The sequence below is a fragment of the Canis lupus genome, chromosome 2 (assembly GCF_048164855.1).
Source record: "Canis lupus baileyi chromosome 2, mCanLup2.hap1, whole genome shotgun sequence".
NCBI lineage: Eukaryota > Metazoa > Chordata > Mammalia > Carnivora > Canidae > Canis > Canis lupus.
This window is the reverse complement of record NC_132839.1, coordinates 3,893,406-3,911,444: the sequence shown is the minus strand read 5'-3', so window position 1 is coordinate 3,911,444 and position 18,039 is coordinate 3,893,406. Positions and strand designations below refer to the sequence as shown.

Genomic DNA, 18,039 nt, shown 5'->3' with positions numbered 1-18,039 from the left:
TTCAGAGTCCTCGTTCCAGGGACAATAGATCTGCGACCCCGTAGGACAACGAACGTGAACTGGGCTTATTGTGGGGACCACTTCACGACACGGGCAAGTGAATGACGCGCGACTCCTGAGCTGCACACCTGCCCGGGGTGTCAGACGTGGGCGGTGCCTCAGTGAGCCCGCGCAGCCCACGGTCTGAAGCCTGAGGACCCGCTGCGGTGAGGCCCGGGCCGGCTCGCTGGGCTCCGGACACGGCCTGCGCCCCCCGTGGGGCTGGGCCAACCGGGAAGCCGGGGAACGGCTGATTAATATCCCGGTAAGGCTGGGGGCCCGGATATGGCCTGCTCCTTTCTTTTTCTTTTCTTTTTTTTTTTTTTTTAAAGAAAGATTTATTTACTTATTCATGAGAGACCCAGAGCGGAGGCAGACACAGGCCGAGGGAGAAGCAGGCTCCCTGCGGGGACCCCAATGTGGGACTCGATCCCAGGTCCCAGGATCACATTCTGGGCTGAAGGTAGGTGCCAAACCACTGAGCCACCCGGGGATCCCCCCACTTGAGGTCTTTTAACAAAAAAAGGAAAAAACAAACAACAGGAATAAAAGATAAATGGAGCAAGGGCATAGCTTACATCCCTGGAAAGAATTTAGAATCGCATGTAAGGATTGAAATCAAAAGGAGGGGACACCTGGGGGGCTCAGCAGTTTAGCGCCTGCCTTTGGCTCAGGGCGTGACCCCAGGATCCCGGGATCGAGTCCCACGTCGGGCTCCCCACAGGGAGCCTGCTTTTCCCTCTGCTTGTGTGTGTGTCTCTCTCTCTGTGTCTCTCATGAATAAATAAATAAAATCCAAAAAAAAAAAAAAAGGAAATCCTTTGTGCGTTGTCTGTTCCTACTGATGAAACAGTTTGGGGGTCAAGGTCCTCTACCCTTTGGCAGGAGTACAGTTGTGGAGGGCAAGCGCCGGCAGCTGCAGGAAAGGGTGGGGCTCAGTCATTGGGAAGCAGGTGTCCACGGGAGCCAGGACTCCCGGCTGAAGAGACCGAGCATGCCCCACGGCCCCCGGTGTCGGCAGAAGGATCCAAGCATCCCAGATTACGGGGCCCGTTAGGAGGTTCTCAGCAGACCTTGATGGTGCCCAAGACACTTTACCAGCCGGGACGTGAGAAGCTCGGTCAGCAGCAGGTGACTGAGGGAGCAGCAGGTGACTGAGGGAGCAAAGAGGTGATTTAGCAAAATCACGCGGCAGGGAGGCACAAAATATTTTTCAGAATTACAAGGAGCCCCCGTTTCTTTTCCTCATTTTTAAAATTCGGATGGCATCTCAAGTTATTCAAGTCTTAACACGGATCAGACAGGCTGCTCCAACCCACAAGGAAGGGTTGGAGCACAGTAAGAGTGAACCCTTGAGCTCTTGAGAACCAGGACTCATTTTTTTAATGTTTTTAATTTGTGAAGTTGGAACAAAACAATCCACCCTGCAGATTCATGATGAAGATGAACTAAAAGAGAGCCTAACACGATGTCTAATACTTAGCACTTCATAAATAAAACTATTCTTATAATGTAAATATGCATTTGTTGAGGGGGGTGGGTGCCTGGGTGGCTCAGTTGGTGAAGTGTCTGCCTTTGGCTCAGGTCACGACCCCGGGGTCGAATACCACCTAGGGCTCTCTGCTCAGCAGGGAGGCTGCTTCTGTCTCTCCCTCTATCCCTTCCCCGCACCCTGCTCGGGCTCTCTTGGTCTCAAATATAAATAAATAAATAAATAAATAAATAAATAAATAAATAAATAAATAAATAAATAAATGAATGAATGAATGAATGTATTTTTTTCAATGGATTTTATTAAGAAGAGATGCTGTTATAATCAAAGGAAATCATACTGGTTTTGTAGAACTTCTGACAGTGAGTGGCTAAGGGGTGGTATCTTTCCATAAAGATCTCTTCTTCCCTCTAATTTTCACTATAAAACTATATCTTGACTATAAACTAAAAATACAAGATGGAATAAATTGCCATATCCAGGCATGCGGCCTTTGAGTAAAATTATTGGTTACATTTTGTTTCAGTAAAGTTCCCCTGTCAAAATCTTTCAACTTCTGAGAGGTGATTAAGATGTTTTTATGATTTTCACCTGAAGTGTTCATCAGTCCTAAAAAAATAGTGCCAAAATCAAACGATGGAAAGCAACCATATTTCCCACGACTTTGCGTATCGACAAAGGACATTTAAAAAATGTTTTCCCGTGCACAAACAGTACTGAACCTGTAATTTAGATTCATTACTTAATAAAGAGGAAACCGAGAGAGGTGGCGGGACGCGGACAGCGGCAAGGCCCGAAGCTCAGCAGACAACGGTGGGACCGGCCCTGCCGGCCACAAGCGCTCCCGCGGGCGGCAGAGCCTGACCCCCTGGCCCAGCCGTGTTAAGGGGCACCGTCAGAGCCAATGCCAGGCCGGCCCCCAGGGGCGCGAGCGCAGGGTCGGAGGGGAGCGCGGCAGCCACGGCCCGGTCTAGGCCGCACTGCGCTGGCCCAACACCCGGTGACCCTCTTCTTTTTTTTTTTTTTTTATTTATTTACTTATGATAGTCACAGAGAGAGAGAGAGAGGCAGAGACACAGGCAGAGGGAGAAGCAGGCTCCACGCACCGGGAGCCCGACATGGGATTCGATCCCGGGTCTCCAGGATCGCGCCCTGGGCCAAAGGCAGGCGCCAAACCGCTGCGCCACCCAGGGATCCCCCGGTGACCCTCTTCTAACAACGAAACCTCCGGAAGCAGCGGCCGGGTGGAGGCCCTAGACACTTGCAGGCCCTGGCCCTGGCCCAGCAGCGCGCCCGCCGGCGTCTGGGCCGAGGCTGGTTTCCTAGCGCGTCTCCTCTACGGAGGGCAATCGCCCTTCTCAACACCTACAGCTTCTCAACACAATGCTGTCTTCCGACTGAATGTGTGCGTAACCTAGCAGCACTCCATCTACCCTTCTGCAGAGGTGAGGTCCTTGAACCCTTGGGGAGGCCGGAGGAATCTTCCTCTGCCCCCTGCCCGACCTGGAGGAAGCCCGAGGAGAGGTGGGCCTCGGTCCTGGACTCTGGAGGGTTCCTGCAGTCCTGGGTCAGTGTGGAGGGCGGGCTCTTGCCGAACCCACAGGAGGGCGAAGAACATCCGGCAGGAGAACCTTCCAGAAGTCCCTGCACCACTTCCGGACAACACTCTCTGACCGGCCTTCTTAGGTCAGAGTTCAATGTCTATAAAATCAGGTGCCCGAGAGCCTATTCCAGACTTTCTTAATACCCGTGTTCTCTGCCATTAACGCCAAATCCCCCAGGGGTTCAGATGATAGAAGTGAGGTGACTGCACACAATTAAATATTAGAAATGACCACTGAGTACATCCTGTTTATTGTTTATGATTTACACGGAAAATGATGGACTGGGGTGATTGAACAATAAACCAATCATTACATTTAGACCTGGGCTTTTGAAAACTTGCATTCCATTTTAACAGTTCATATATATTTAACAGCTTATATATAAATCCAAATCACAAATAATCTTAAGAGTTAGCTCAGAGATAAACAATTAAGAAACACAACAGAAAACCACATGGATCTACCTTTAAATATCAGCATTCATATTACAAGGAAGAAGAAAATGTTCAAAAAAATAAAATTAAGTCACTTAACAGAGAAATAAGAGAAACAGTATTTTTAATCCATATTTATACTTACTCCTAACTTACCTTCATATATTCTTAACTTTTCCAAAAGGACCCAAACAATATTTCAGAGGATCAAACGATATTTTGGAATCTGAACTTTTCAGCCTCTGCTTGTATCAACTTGTTATAATGAAAATCCTAAAGTCTCAATTTTCTTAAAAAAAATTTTTTTTAAGCCAACTCCTATTCAACTTTTCTCCTTCACAGCAGCTGTTTATAGATAGTAGGGAGCCAAGAATGAAGGATAGAAACAGATGGGAAGCAAAAAGTACAACCGCTATCTTAAGTTCAACTCTCAACACTACTGGTTGAGTTTGGAACCAAAACCTCTTAACAACTGGCAGATAACAGCTAAACCTTAACAGGCAAAGAAGAAATATTTTCTTTGGGACAGCTGCTACTAGGAGAAGAAAACTGACGTCCCTTAATACTGCCTAAATAGAATTTGTGGCTTACTATAGAGCAATCTGTAGCAATGTCAGTTTAACCAGTAAGCATCACAACTGATCAATATTACTTAACGGAAAACAACAGAAAAAGAAACGAGAAAAAGAAAAGAGAAAAATTAAAAACCACACTAGCCACAAAGTTCCACGATATACACATGAGAATTAATTTTAATCTGATTAGACTCCTTGACGCTAACTGCTCATCAGTGAAATATGGTATGGAAATATCACGGAGTAGAAAACAGGCAAAGATTAGTTTATACAACAGTGACTATATACATCAGGGGGGAACATGCTAGCTAATGCAACATTAAGGCCTGAATGTAAGCATTTCCAAAGTCACAGAAGCCCCAAAGAACCCCTAAATTACAAAGTCACCACATTACAGGCATGCAATGTTCAGTTTTGTTTTACCCATAAAAGGATACACAGTATTTTGCTGTAAATACCAGACACACATTTACAATTTTGCAAAAATTAGAATGCAAGTGTTATGTTCCTTATATTTAAGCCTCAAATGTGCCAACAGTGAAAATTCATTTAAGAACGGAGGAAAGAGATGGAATATAAATACTCAGAGAAATTACACAAATAAAATGGAATTTTGCATTTGGGAAGCCATAAATATTCCTTACGTGTCCAAACCAAATTATCAATGTACTACTCAGATGGATGTACACTCACTACGTGCTTTACAATTTTACTTGCTCAAATGCGGCATTCTGACACCTATCATTCTCTGGTGCTGATAGCAAATCCCATCTGTAGGTTAAATATTACGTGCACGTTTGCACGTATGTGCCTACTGGGTGTGACCACCTAAATGGAAAGCTGTGCAATCTCATTTGGAGGTTATATAATAATGGATGACCCTGGGGGCCAAATTTCCCATTAAGACAACTAAGGAAAGCTCATTTCCTCACTTTTATAGAAGAATCTGAACAGAACTCTTTTAGAGTGCAAATCTAGGGTCAGGATCTTCTCTCTTTTAGAGAAAGGAAAATCAGAAAGGAACCATGTTACATGTTCAGTTCTGCTCACAGTCACTAGGTGATCATGTCATCTCCTCCTTTCACCCAGGGCTTAATTTGGCTTAATTCAAAACAAACCCATTTTTATTATTTATTTTCAGGTGAATAATTTTATCAAAATAAATTAAAGAAACGCTGAAAATGCACTATGAGTAATCCTTGTTCAGGAATACTTTAAAAGAATAAATTATAACACAGTAAGATTTAGATATATTGTGAAAAGATGTGGCCAAAATCTGTCCTATACCCCATCAATTTTATGCTTTATACAAGTTGGTACAATTAACCTTCTAGTTTTTTAAGGATCGGATTTCTCCTTGGGATACAACAGAATGAATGTTTAAACACCTGATGGATGTTTTCAGACTTTCCAAAATTACTTTAAACAAACTGTATCTAATGTTTATAAATTTATAAATAAGCATATTTATAAATTTATAAATTAAAAAAGTATTTAACAAACGTGTAATGAATGTTTTCAAGTATGACTGTAACCAAGTAGAAAGGGAGAAGGATTTCATAAGGCCATCTAATTCATTTCATACCAAACACTGAGCACACGAGATTGCTCATAAGCTTTACTAACTTTACCTCAAGCACCAACCATAGTAAAACACTCATGCTTTACTAACATTACTCTAAGCACATCCACCATTTAGAAAAAGAAAAAAAAAATGTTTTACTATCTAACTATTCCAAGGGGATTACAACATTTAAGATTTTAAAATTTTGAGATGTTTTAGCCAAAATTTTGGCTTTTTTTTTTTTTTGGCATTTTAACTTTAAACAAACATGGAAGAGCAGACACCTTCCAAAAACAACAACAAAAAAACCCTCAGTATTATGAACCAAGAGGTTCTGATATAGCAAAAGCAAAGCAACCAATCAAAAAGCATGTTTTAGAATTCTTTTTATTTCCAATGAAACCAAATTTTACTACTGTTGTGATCACAGTCTTCACATTTGATGCAAATAGGAGAGCTTAATTATAATCACTTAGTGGCAGTACTTCAGACAAAATCAATAATAGATGCCACATATAGGATTATTTCTTCTGGAAAGAGTTATTAATTGGTAAGCTTGACATTACAACTGATATCAACATAGTCAACTAAAGAAAATGGATGCACTGCTTCAACATTCAGCTTGAAAATGTTTAGTACTTTCTGCAAACCTAAATTTAGTTTAGAAAGGTTAATATTCTTCTTTCTAAACTATGGCATAGACTATATATAGCATTTTAAATTTATTTATATATAATTATTTGCACATCAGATTGAGAAGGAATTTGCAGATTGACTTTGACAGGGCGATCTCATCCGAGGGTTAAGGTTTAGGGGGCATCCGCCGAGCTGTCACTGGAAGGGGGGGCCTCTTGCTCAGTCTCGGAGGACGCAGCTGCTGATGCCTCTATGACGGCAGGTGGGAAATGGCGGCGGCACACGGGGCACGTTCCCGACTGGAGAGGGAAGAAAATAAGGTCAGAGCCAAAGGAAGAGTCTTTAGGTGCCACCCAGTATCTTAGTAAACTAAAAAAAAAAAAAAAATAGTATTGTTATCCTAAAAAACTGAATCAACTCCAAACTCACACAATCCAGAGAGGTAAACTGTGATGCTATTTCCTCTTCATCCCAATCAGATTCTAATTTTTCTGAGGGTGAATAATGTTTCCTAATTGTGCTTGTGTCCTTCAGGTCAGTCATCTTTCACTTAGTATTAATGGACGGTCTACTACACCCCTTGCTCAGCACTGGTGCTACGGTGGAATGTGAGCAAGGAGTCACAGGGCATGTCCTCACCTGAACTGAATTGGTTTTATTATTTACTCCATGATGCCACACACCTAATTAATTCACATATCTGTAACACCAAATGATCCCCTAAGATGGACTTCCCTATATACTGAAGCCTCACTTAAACACATGGAGCTTAAACTTTATTAGCCACATAATTCCTTTTCAAAAAGATATGGAGAGTTAAATGCCTTCTAAATGATGAAAGACATCAACTGTAGACCTAGGAGGGAAGATGGGACAGGGAAAGCAGTCATACTGTGAGTACATCTTCAGACCAATCAAAGACTATGGAGATGTGTCATGCTGGTGATAGATCATTCATTCCCTTGCGAATATGTCCCTGCGACCTCTCCCCCACCCCCACGAGAGATAGCCCTGACAGAAATCATGCTGTTCAAAGATAAAGATTCGTATCTTGGGGATCTTCTCCCCAGAGGAAAGGCTTTTTCTTGACAGGAAATAAACCAAAGAGATTATTACCTTGATAGTCAAGTCAATGATAAATCAAAGCGGTACAACATATATAATATTTACAATTCAAGAATTTAGCAAGCATTTATTGTGCACTTGCCATATGGACTGGGCCCGAGCAACCGTATTTTAGTGTCAGATGAGTGTGGTCCCAATCAACCCCATACTAGCTGTGTAGTCTTGAATGAGTAACAATCATTGGAAAATGGTTTTATCCCACTGTGTCCCAGAGTTACTGTGAGAATTAAATGAGAAAATAATACAAGAGTCATCTAGCCGTACCTGACACACAGCAGGAACATTTAGATCCTTCTTAAGGCTTAGATACTACCATAAGAGTTTAAATAAAGGGGATATGAAGGCCAGAAAAGGTGGAATTTAAGCTGGCCCTACCTAGACCATCTAATCTTACTGATGGTACAGGGGGAAAACTACGCCAGTTAAGCAAACATAAAAAAGTGTACAAAGGAAGTAAATATGAGCAGATAGGCTGGGGGCTAGATCACAGAAGGTCTTGAAAGCCAAGACAGAAACTCCAGATTTTATAATGGAATGGTGAACATTTCTGCATTGGATTTTACACATCTTAAGTAGAACTCTGACAATAATGAAGTGGCTGTAGAAGGGGATCAACGGCAAAGAAAAAGAAAGGAAGGAAAGAGAGGGGAGGAAGAAAGGAAGGAGAAAAGGAAAAGAGTGGTTGTAAGAAAGAGAAGGAGCTATATCCATAAGTAAACAGGTGATGAAAGGGATTAGGAAACTTCTACCTTAACTGCCTATAAATATACTTTATGTAAAAATAGAGTTCACAGAGAAGATTTAAGTAAAACCTTTTTTTCTTAAGTAATTCAAATATAGTTAAAAATTATTGGGTAAATATTTAAGGAGAACAGATACAGTTGGAACAGGAGGTATCTGGTAGGTTATTACATATTTCTCATATACATTTTCAAAGACATTGATTTGTATTAGAATATTAGTAGTACTTTGAATAGTACCAAAGGCTTTTATTTTGCTTGCGGTATTTCTGAAAATACATATTTCAGGGATGTGATTAAAGATCTACTTAGCTTTATTCTAAAATGACTTTTTGATAAGTAATCAAGCAATTAAGTGTTGTCTATATTGTTTTTTTAGCATTGTTATCAGTTTCATATCATTAATCTGTAATCATTAAAAGGTAATCAATTTTCAACACTTAATTAAAAAGTACTACAACTATGTAGCTGAATAAAATATGCTTAAAAGACATAATCATCATTAGCTTTCTGGAGGAACTATTAAAACACTAATTTAAAAACAGGTAAAAATAAAACTCACCTTCTGTAGCCAAATTGAGACACAAGGTTTATGAAAGAAATGATGACAGGGAAGCTCTGTTGCTATATCATCCTTAATATACTCACTGCAACAGATTGGACAGCACTGCTCCTGACCAATTGCTGAAAACAAGAAATCACCTGATCAATCCCATAGCATTCAATTTTAATATAACTGAAAATATATTAACTCATAGATGATACCTATGATAGAAGAACCAGACTTTGGGGCACACTTGTTCTAGCCCATGACTTAATAAATTAAAAATAGTCTTCTACTAGGTGAAAGTTTGTCAGAATCTAGTTTCATAGAAAAACTAATGAAAGCTTCTAGTACCAGTATTTTATGTTTTAGGTGTACTGATATACTTAAACATGCAACGTGTCATTTGACATTAGAGATCAACTTTGCACTTACCAGTGTGGTCTTCAAGAACAAGGGTCTCTGGAAGACCATCAATGCTTTCCTTACTGGCTGGTGGATTGGCCACCTCAACATCCACTGCAAGAGACTCTAAATGTGCCAGCGCAGTCTGCAAAAAAAAAGTCACAGTTCCTTTTTAGAAAACACTTTAAAATAGTAATAGAAAACTATTTTTAAAGGTGTGTTACAAAATTATATGAACCACTATTCTCTGCTTCAGTAGCCTGTCCTTTTTGCCTCCTCCCAAAAGGAACAACCATCACACCAAAACGTCAAAAAACATACCAGAAAAGGGTACCTTACTTTTCACAAGAACAAAAATCTATCTTGTCTCAATAATCAGCTACTTGCCCATCATACTTATAATTTCAGAAGAGTGGCTACCTCTTCCAACTTATGAGTTCCTGTATGGAATCAATAACATGAAAGAAAGTAAATATTTTGGACAGGCTCAACACACGAAAGATAAAACGTGACTGAGGTTACTGGATGAATCTTCAAGTTAGAGAAGCAAATAATTTATTCCTGAATGGCTATATCTACCACTGGCACAGAATCAGCACACCCACATGACTAGCTCACTATTATTACTAGGTTACCTGGGATATGAACTTTATTTAGGGGCTCAGTGTCTATATAGAGTCACTATTCTAAGTATGACAGGAACAACAGATCGTATGACCACCCAGTATAATCGTTTGTGGCTTGATTAGCCCTTCTGGCTACAGTAAATTAGAACTATAGATGGGACTTATATTCACAAGACCCAAAAGGTGGAAATGCGATGCGTGCCCAAGTACCCATCCACAGATGAATGGATAAAACTGTGGTTGGTAAAGGTAAGTGTACAGTCAAAATCAGAATATTATGATACTGTATGTGGTAATGTGTTAACTGCTTTGAGTATAAAGGTTAAATGACAAAAGTAATTACTATAGCTACAATAAACTGTTGATATACAATATAAAAAGAGGTAAATTATAACATCAAAAACATAAGAGGGGGAATAAAGTAGAGTTTTTGTATGTAATCTAAGTTTAGTTATCAGCAAAATACAGAGTATTAAGATGTTTTACGTAAGCCTCATGGTAACCACAAAGGACAAATCTATGTTAGATTTACAAAAGATAAAGAGAAGGAGATCAAACAATACTACTCTAGATAATCAAGTCACAAAAGAAGGCAGAAAGAGGGAGAAAGGAAAAAGAACTACGAAAGAGCTAGACAATTTTAAGATGGTACTAGTAAGTCCTTACTTCTCAATAATTACTCTAAATGTAAATGGACTAAATTTTTTAGGCAAAAGGCACAGAGTGCCTGGCTGAATTGAAAAGGCAAGATCCAACTATATATGCTGCCTACAACACACTCACTTCAGCTTTAAGGACACACAGGCTCAAAGTAAAGGATGGAAAAAGACATTCCATGCAAATGGAAACCAAAGAGAGCAGGGGTAGCTATATGTGTATTAGAAAAAATAGACTGAAGACCACAAATGCTAATAAGTGACAAAGAAGGTTATTTTTTAAATGATAAACGGTCAATTCATCAAGAGGCTACAGTAATTGCAAACAAATATGCAACCAATATTAGGGCACCTAGGTATATGAAGCAAATGAAAGCAGATCTGAAGTGAGATTACACAACAATATAATAACAGGAGGGGACTCTAATACCTCACTTTATTTTTTTTTTAAGATTTTATTTATTCATGAGAGACACACACACACACACACACACACACACACACACACGAGAAAGAGGCAGAGACACAGGCAGAGGGAGAAGCAGGCTCCACACAGGGACCCTGACGCGGGACTTGATCCCGGGACCCCAGGATCACGCCCTGACCTGAAGGTGGTGCTAAACTGCTGAGTCACCCGGGCTGCCCCTAATACCTCACTTTAAAGGATGGATCCTCCAGATAGAAAAAGAAAGAAAATATTAGACTTGACCTACGCTTTAGATAAAATAGATCTAAGAGATATACAGAACATTTCACATGACAGCAGCAGACTACACATTCTTCTCAAGTGCACACAAAACATTCTCTAGGACAGATCATACGACAGGTTCCAAAACAAGTCTTAGCCAATTTAAGAAGACTGAAATCATACCAACTCTCTTTCTGACCAAAATGGCAAGAAACAAAAAATCAATAATAGGAGATTGGAACATTTGCCAATATGTGAAAACTAAACAATACACTCCTGAACTAGTCACAGAAGGATAAATATAGTACGACTCCACTTAAATGAGGTACCTAACTCAGTAAAACTCAGAGACGCAAAGCAGATTAGTGGCTGCTGTGGGCTGGGAAGAGGAGGGCACAGAGGAGAAGAGGGAATTGTTTACGATGTACTTGATGCTGACTAATGGCTACAAGGGTAAATTTCACACTGTGTGTACATCCCTACAATAAAACGCTAACGGGCCCCCCTGCAGACCAGGAAGATTCTTCCTGAATGTTAACACTGTGCTCTCCTGGATGGCAGGCATCACCTTTGCGCACTCTTCAAGATTTAGCCTGGATAATCTCACAACGAATTATGTCTTTCCAAAAAGGATTTGAGATGACTTACAAGAGAGGATAGGGCCAAGGCCTAAGCAAAGTCAGAACTAAAACAGGAGGAAGCAAAAAGGTTCATCACACGAGTTAGTAAATATAGTTAATAATATGGAACACCAATTAGACTCTGAATTTGCAGAGACTGCAAAAAGAAAAATAATGTGCCAGAAAATGAATAGCTGACTCTTAGCTCCACATTCACCTTTCATAGATCTGGGCCTTTTGACTATTTTTTCCCTTGCTGGCTAGCATGACCTTAGGTTTTGTCGGTAGAGGGCTCTGGAGAGCCGTCACAGAAGGACTCTGCCTCCTGGTCCTGGTGGGCACGCTGGGCAGGCCCCTGCCTGACGGTGGGCTTCTGCATCACAGATGGCTCCTCCAGTGCCTGGCTACAGAAGCACACGCAATTTCTCCAGTGCCTGACAGACGCAGTAGCAGGTAGCCAGCAGTTTCCCCTGGCACCTATCTTGGGTGGCTTTACAGCAGTGTGCTTCCAGTTAGCCACCTCCCTGTAAACAGTCTCTTTAGCACTCCAGAGGGCAGATTTCCAGCAAATTCGGCCAGCAGAGTAGCACAAACACTTCTCTGAGAGCCATGGCTGTGTCCTCCCCAACAGTCTGGATCTCAGCCCTGGGTGGAGGTGGGGGTGGAGTGTGTGTGCTCTACCTCAGTCCTAAGGTTATTCCTTAAATTTGCTATTCCTGCTCCTGGCCAACAGAATGGAATATTATCAATCCAAAGCCTGATTACAAATAATCATACTAACCACAATCCAGCTACCACTGCGGTGCACTGAAATGAAGTGCCGACTAGGACATGTGTCTTGGGAGCCCAGGTACTTGTTACACTTGACTCTATGGTCATAATGTCAACTATAAAAACTAATGTGGGGTGGGGTTCTTGAAGAGTCCCCTTGCTAACCTCCAAAGAGAAAACGACAAACTCGGGTCCATTAACTCTCAGAACCACAGAGAGTGGTAAGGACCACAGAGTTTCCATGATAGCCCTAGAACAAACATCTTATTTCTTAAAATCAAACACAGTTTTTTTTTTTAAATTTTTATTTATTTATGATAGTCACACACAGAGAGAGAGAGAGAGAGAGAGAGAGAGGCAGAGACACAGGCAGAGGGAGAAGCAGGCTCCATGCACCGGGAGCCTGACGTGGGACTCGATCCCGGGTGTCCAGGATCGCGTCCTGGGCCAAAGGCAGGCGCCAAACCGCTGCGCCACCCAGGGATCCCTCAAACACAATTTAATTGTATGAACTGCTGAATTAAAATGAGGGTTTAGTTCTGTCTTGTCAACTTTCTCAAAAGTTGTATGACGGGTTAAATCAGGATTCTGATACTTAAAATGGGAACATCTGGTTGGACTCAAGAGGAAAGAGACTATTTTGAATTCCCAAGTCACTCAGAGCCCCCTTTCTCCAGTAGACGTAGCGTGCCCTCTGCAGACCAGACTTCCTCAACTTGAATATCCTGTGATAATCTCACTTGGAGTGTACATCTCTTATTACTTCTGTGCCCACCAGTGAGATATCAGAGAATGACAACATCCAAAAAAAAGGGGGCAGGATGATTGAGAACACGTATGTTCAGGAATGTAAATCTGGGTCACTCCACTAAGTAAAGAATCCTACCCAGCTAAGATTCTTGCATAAGGCAGAGAAAATATGGAATGGGTTACTGATTTTAACAAAAAGGACTATTAGGCTTTGCATATTTTCTATCTGTTTGTATCTGCTAACCATTTTCTTTCTCTATCTCCTTCCCATTTTTATTTCATACAGCAGTTAATTTTACAAGTTAATCTTCATATAAGAGGATATTCAGTGTGGCTGAATTTGTGGAGTAGTTAATATTTAGCATTGGATATAATGACCCTTGGGAATCTGTTCATCTGTTGATTCTTGAGAAAGAGTGAAAACTTCTTCATTTTAAGAACAGCTATATTTCATCAGGTGGAAATACAGTTGCACAGCTCTTGGGAGTTCAGATGTGTGAGAAAGGTGTATATGGGATCTAACTGGACCATTCCCCAGTTATTAATTACTGCTCTTCAAATCCAAATTCACTATTTTTGTCAGCTCTGTGATTTGGGCTATTTAAGTATTTTCCTCTGATAGCTGTCACAATGTTAATTAAGCTCTGTTCACAGAAGATGCTGAAGAGACATGCAGAAGGAAAGGGGTTTTGCTTCTAATCCCAGCGTGCCTGCTGGACTCAGAAAGGCTTCCATGGCATGCATGGTTCCCTCCAGCATCTAGCTCTTGAAATGCACGCGGCCAGGAGCTTCGCCAGCACCCACCTTGGGCAGTTCTGTCGAAGAGTGCTTCCAGTAAGACATCTCCCTATAAATAGCTTTCCAAAGCAGCACCCCAGGGTCAATTTCCAGTCAGTTTTGCCAGTGCAGCTCTACACTGACTTCTCTGCCATTCAGTGAGCCACAGTTGTGCCATCTCCATTAAAGTGTGGATCCCAGCCCTGGGGTGGAGTGGGATCCTTTATGTGATCTTAGCCCAACATGTGATGACCATTCCTTCTATGTGCTTTTTCTACATTCTTCAGAAATATCTTTATTCCTTACTCTAAGTTCTTGTTACTCTAATCCCCTATTACAGTTAATAATTCTTTATATTAAACTTTCCCATCAGGAAAATAGAAAATGGAAGGTGTAACAGCCTATCACTTGTCCCTTCTTTCTCACATAACTATAATCATGAATCTCTTCCCATTCCCTGTGTAGACAGACTGCAAGAATTCATCTGTACTACTGCCATAAATTAAAAAAAAAAAAAAAAAGAGGGCTACTATCTAGAGTAAGTACCATTTTTAGTAGGATACTTAGGCTCTGATACATGATTGTCTCACTAAGTTCATTATTTCTTTCCGATAATTATCTGCACACTTGCAGTGCTAATACATACCTGGAATTTCACGTTTGTAAAAATAATTTATTAGCTGGGTACTGACAAATACCTTAAGGTGATTTGAGTCACTTATAAGCAACAAGAGTAAGAAAGCCCACTTTGAAATGACTGCTATGAAAATCTATAAAAATACAAAAATCTATCTATACCTCAGGCTGGATATTTTCATCAGTCAGTCCACATGTCAGAAAGACAACATATAGACTAAACAGCACCAACTGGAATATGTTTAGGTTTAAAGGAGCATAATCCTTTGTGAGCAAGCACAAAGTTTAGTTTTTAAAGAAAAAAATCCAATTTCGTTTTTAAAGAATGAAAATTTATAACAAATGATTTAATACTGATTTTGAATGATCACTGAATCCAGGTTTTCTAGATGATTACCACCTGTTTGCTGATTTGAATAAATCTTTCAATATAGCCACTTACTGACAGCTTACCACTGTACCAGCTATTCTAAGTGCTTTAACATAATTTCACAATAAGCCATAAGGTATATGGTACTATTTCTATTTTGTAGATAAGGACCTGAAACTTAAGGTGGTTAAGTGAACAATGCAAGGTCACAAAGCCTAAATCAATCAATCTAACTCAAAAGTGCATGCTCTTACTTCATGTACTACTTTCCTAAGGCCGATTACTCAGTGTATATGAGGTGCTAAGTGTGTACAGACTTTCCAGAGGTCCATGGGCATAAAGAGTCTTGAGAGACTCAATTTCAATTCAATTAGCTTTCTTTCTTTTGTAACCTTTCCTCAAACTTATCTGCCTAAGAATGTACCTGTCATCAAAGTATCATGCTGGTTCTCTGTTCCCATATTCCTTTTTATACTAACATTTCCTTTATAAATAAAAGCATACTTCTGGGACGCCTGGGTGGCTCAGCGTTGAGCATATCTGCCTTTGGCTCAAGGCGTGATCCCCGAGTTCCGGGATCGAGTCACACACGGGACAACTTCCACACACGGGACAACTTCCTGCATGGAGCCTGCTTCTGCCTCTGCCTGTGTCTCTGCCTCTCTGAATCTTTCATGAATAAATAAATAAAATCTTAAAAAAAAAAAAAAGGCATCCTTCCTACCCATTAAAAGGAGCGATCTGAAATAACTGGGGTCAAACTGAAGTAATGACTGAATAATATATTTTTGTAGGTAGCTTCCAGCACCTGCTTTCAAAAAAAGACTGGAGGATCTAAAGAGTCTGTCAAGTTGATGTAATTTTGGCAAATACCTCAGAAAAACTAAGTGACATTACTATGATAAACTCCTTCCATCCCCATCACTTTATTATGTGAACAAAGTTTCCCAAGCTTACATTCATAAAGATGAGAAACAAAACTGATGTTGAACTATATCTCATTTTAAGAATAAATAAAATTCACTCATTAAAGTAGTAAGGAAGGAAAAAATCTCCATCTATCTCATTAAGAGATACACTGCTGGGAAAATTTTATGTTTAAATACTTATCAACATTTATAAGTTTGTTCTTGATCACAGTCAGATGCTACAAACAATTTTAACCCAGTCTAAACCAGTTGTTCTATATTTAAATTCTTGAACATGTTTTTGTTGCAAAGGGATATGATATGGTCAACAATATTGCTTAGGATTTTGCTAAAAGATTTTAGGAGTCAACATAAATGTGCAAAGGGAAATTTTTTTTCCCAAAACTTATTCAGAGTTAAAGGCTTTAACATCATTGTATCAAACAGTTAAAGATCTTAAATATTTCATCCCATTCACTCAAATTTGAGACAAGATATGAGCCAAATGTTTGTTGTCAATATTTTCATCAAAAACCTCTATCTAGAAAAACAGATCAGTCTGGTATTAGGAAAATAATAGAAATGAAAACAACCAGTGCTGGAGAGAGATCAGGCTATTTGAGAAAAAAATAAAAGCACTCAGTTTATTAGTTCCTTTTGTTTCATTTAAAGAACACTGTTAAATTTAAAAGGAAAAATCATAAATTATAAATTATTTAAATTATTAAATTATTTCAGCTTCATTTTCAAAATGATTAACTGAATATTAGACATAGAAAAATAAGAATTTCTAGAGTGATAAGAAAATCGAACTGTATAGACTGTCAACTGAATTCAAGTAAAATACAGTAGAACACTAAGTCTGAGCAAGCTGTTAAACTACAGCAAAGGGAGACACCTAACACCATTTGCCAGAAGCAGAAGGACAGATGATGGGTCAGAATGAAAAGCGCCAGGTCACTGGGTTCCCTAAGAGCAGCAGCCGACAACGTGGGGACTGTACATTCCCTGGGTGTACGAACTTCTTCCTTGACTCTGTCTTTGACTGCTCAGCTCGTGCCTTTACACAGTATGACCCCTACCCACCTGACCAATCTTTCTGCTGCTTCTTTCAAGATGCCAATCAAATGTCACGTTTCCTACTGGTAACAAATAATAAAACTTTTTCTCAAAATTTCTTTTTTTTCTTTTTAAAAAAGATTTTATTTATTTATTCATGAGACAGAGAGAGAGGCAGAGACACAGAGGGAGAAGCAGGCTCCTTCAGGGGAGACCGATTTGGGACTTGATCCTAGGACCCCAGGATCGCACCCGGAGTCAAAAGGAGACAGACGCTCAACCACAGAGCATCCACAGGTGTCCCTCAAAATTTCTTTTTAAACATATCTCTATACTGTAGGAGATAATAAACTACCAGCATAATAATAATGGAAAAAACAGTTTAAGCAATGTGAAACCAGACTCAAGAATGGATATATTCCACTGTGGTCACTTAAAATTTACTAACAAGGAAGTTATCTTTATATATTTCAGATACAAGTTTTCACTCTGTACCATTATTTTATGTGTCAGAATTTAGTAGGGCAAGAAATAATCTGGGAAAAGTCCTAAGTATACTGTCTTACAATGGTTTTTCCGACTCTTCTAGTACACAGTATTCTTGGTATGGTTACTTTAAAAAAAAGAAAAGACACACCAAACAAAGCATAACTGATCAATGATCTACATGGAAGGTTACACACATGTAAAAAAGTCATGTATGTATATGTAGATAGACACGTTGGTCTACTGTCTAATTTATGACTCTAGACTTTCTAACCTCAGAAAATTTCAAGATAAAATGCTGTTATAATGTCCCTGAAAGTTCTCTCATTCATTTTTGTTCTCTCACTTTTGACTCATTCATATTATTTTTCTACTTTGGAAATATTAACTTAAAAGAAAAGACTTCTAATAATGAAATGCACTAGTGCACTGGAAGTTCCTAAATGTGAAAAGCTTGGGCTTCTGACCTTAGGCAAATACAATTATGAGTATTTGTGTTTTAGTCAAATAAGGAAAAGAAAGCAAGACAAAATT

The 18,039-nt window shown here is 39.8% G+C and overlaps 1 protein-coding gene across 2 annotated transcripts in view; it reads right to left on the bottom strand.

Annotated features, from left to right (window-relative positions):
- Positions 1–3,366: 3,366 nt before the first annotated feature.
- Positions 3,367–18,039, bottom strand: part of PJA2 (praja ring finger ubiquitin ligase 2) — a 67,946-nt gene continuing 53,273 nt past the window's right edge. For both annotated transcript variants that reach the window (XM_072788211.1, XM_072788215.1), the window contains exons 8-10: positions 9,189–9,303; positions 8,772–8,893; positions 3,367–6,643 (exon numbers count right to left, since the gene is read on the bottom strand). In XM_072788211.1, the coding sequence (XP_072644312.1) occupies positions 6,518–6,643; positions 8,772–8,893; positions 9,189–9,303 (363 nt within the window). In that variant the 3' untranslated portion in view covers positions 3,367–6,517. The remainder of the gene's footprint in view (positions 6,644–8,771; positions 8,894–9,188; positions 9,304–18,039) is intronic.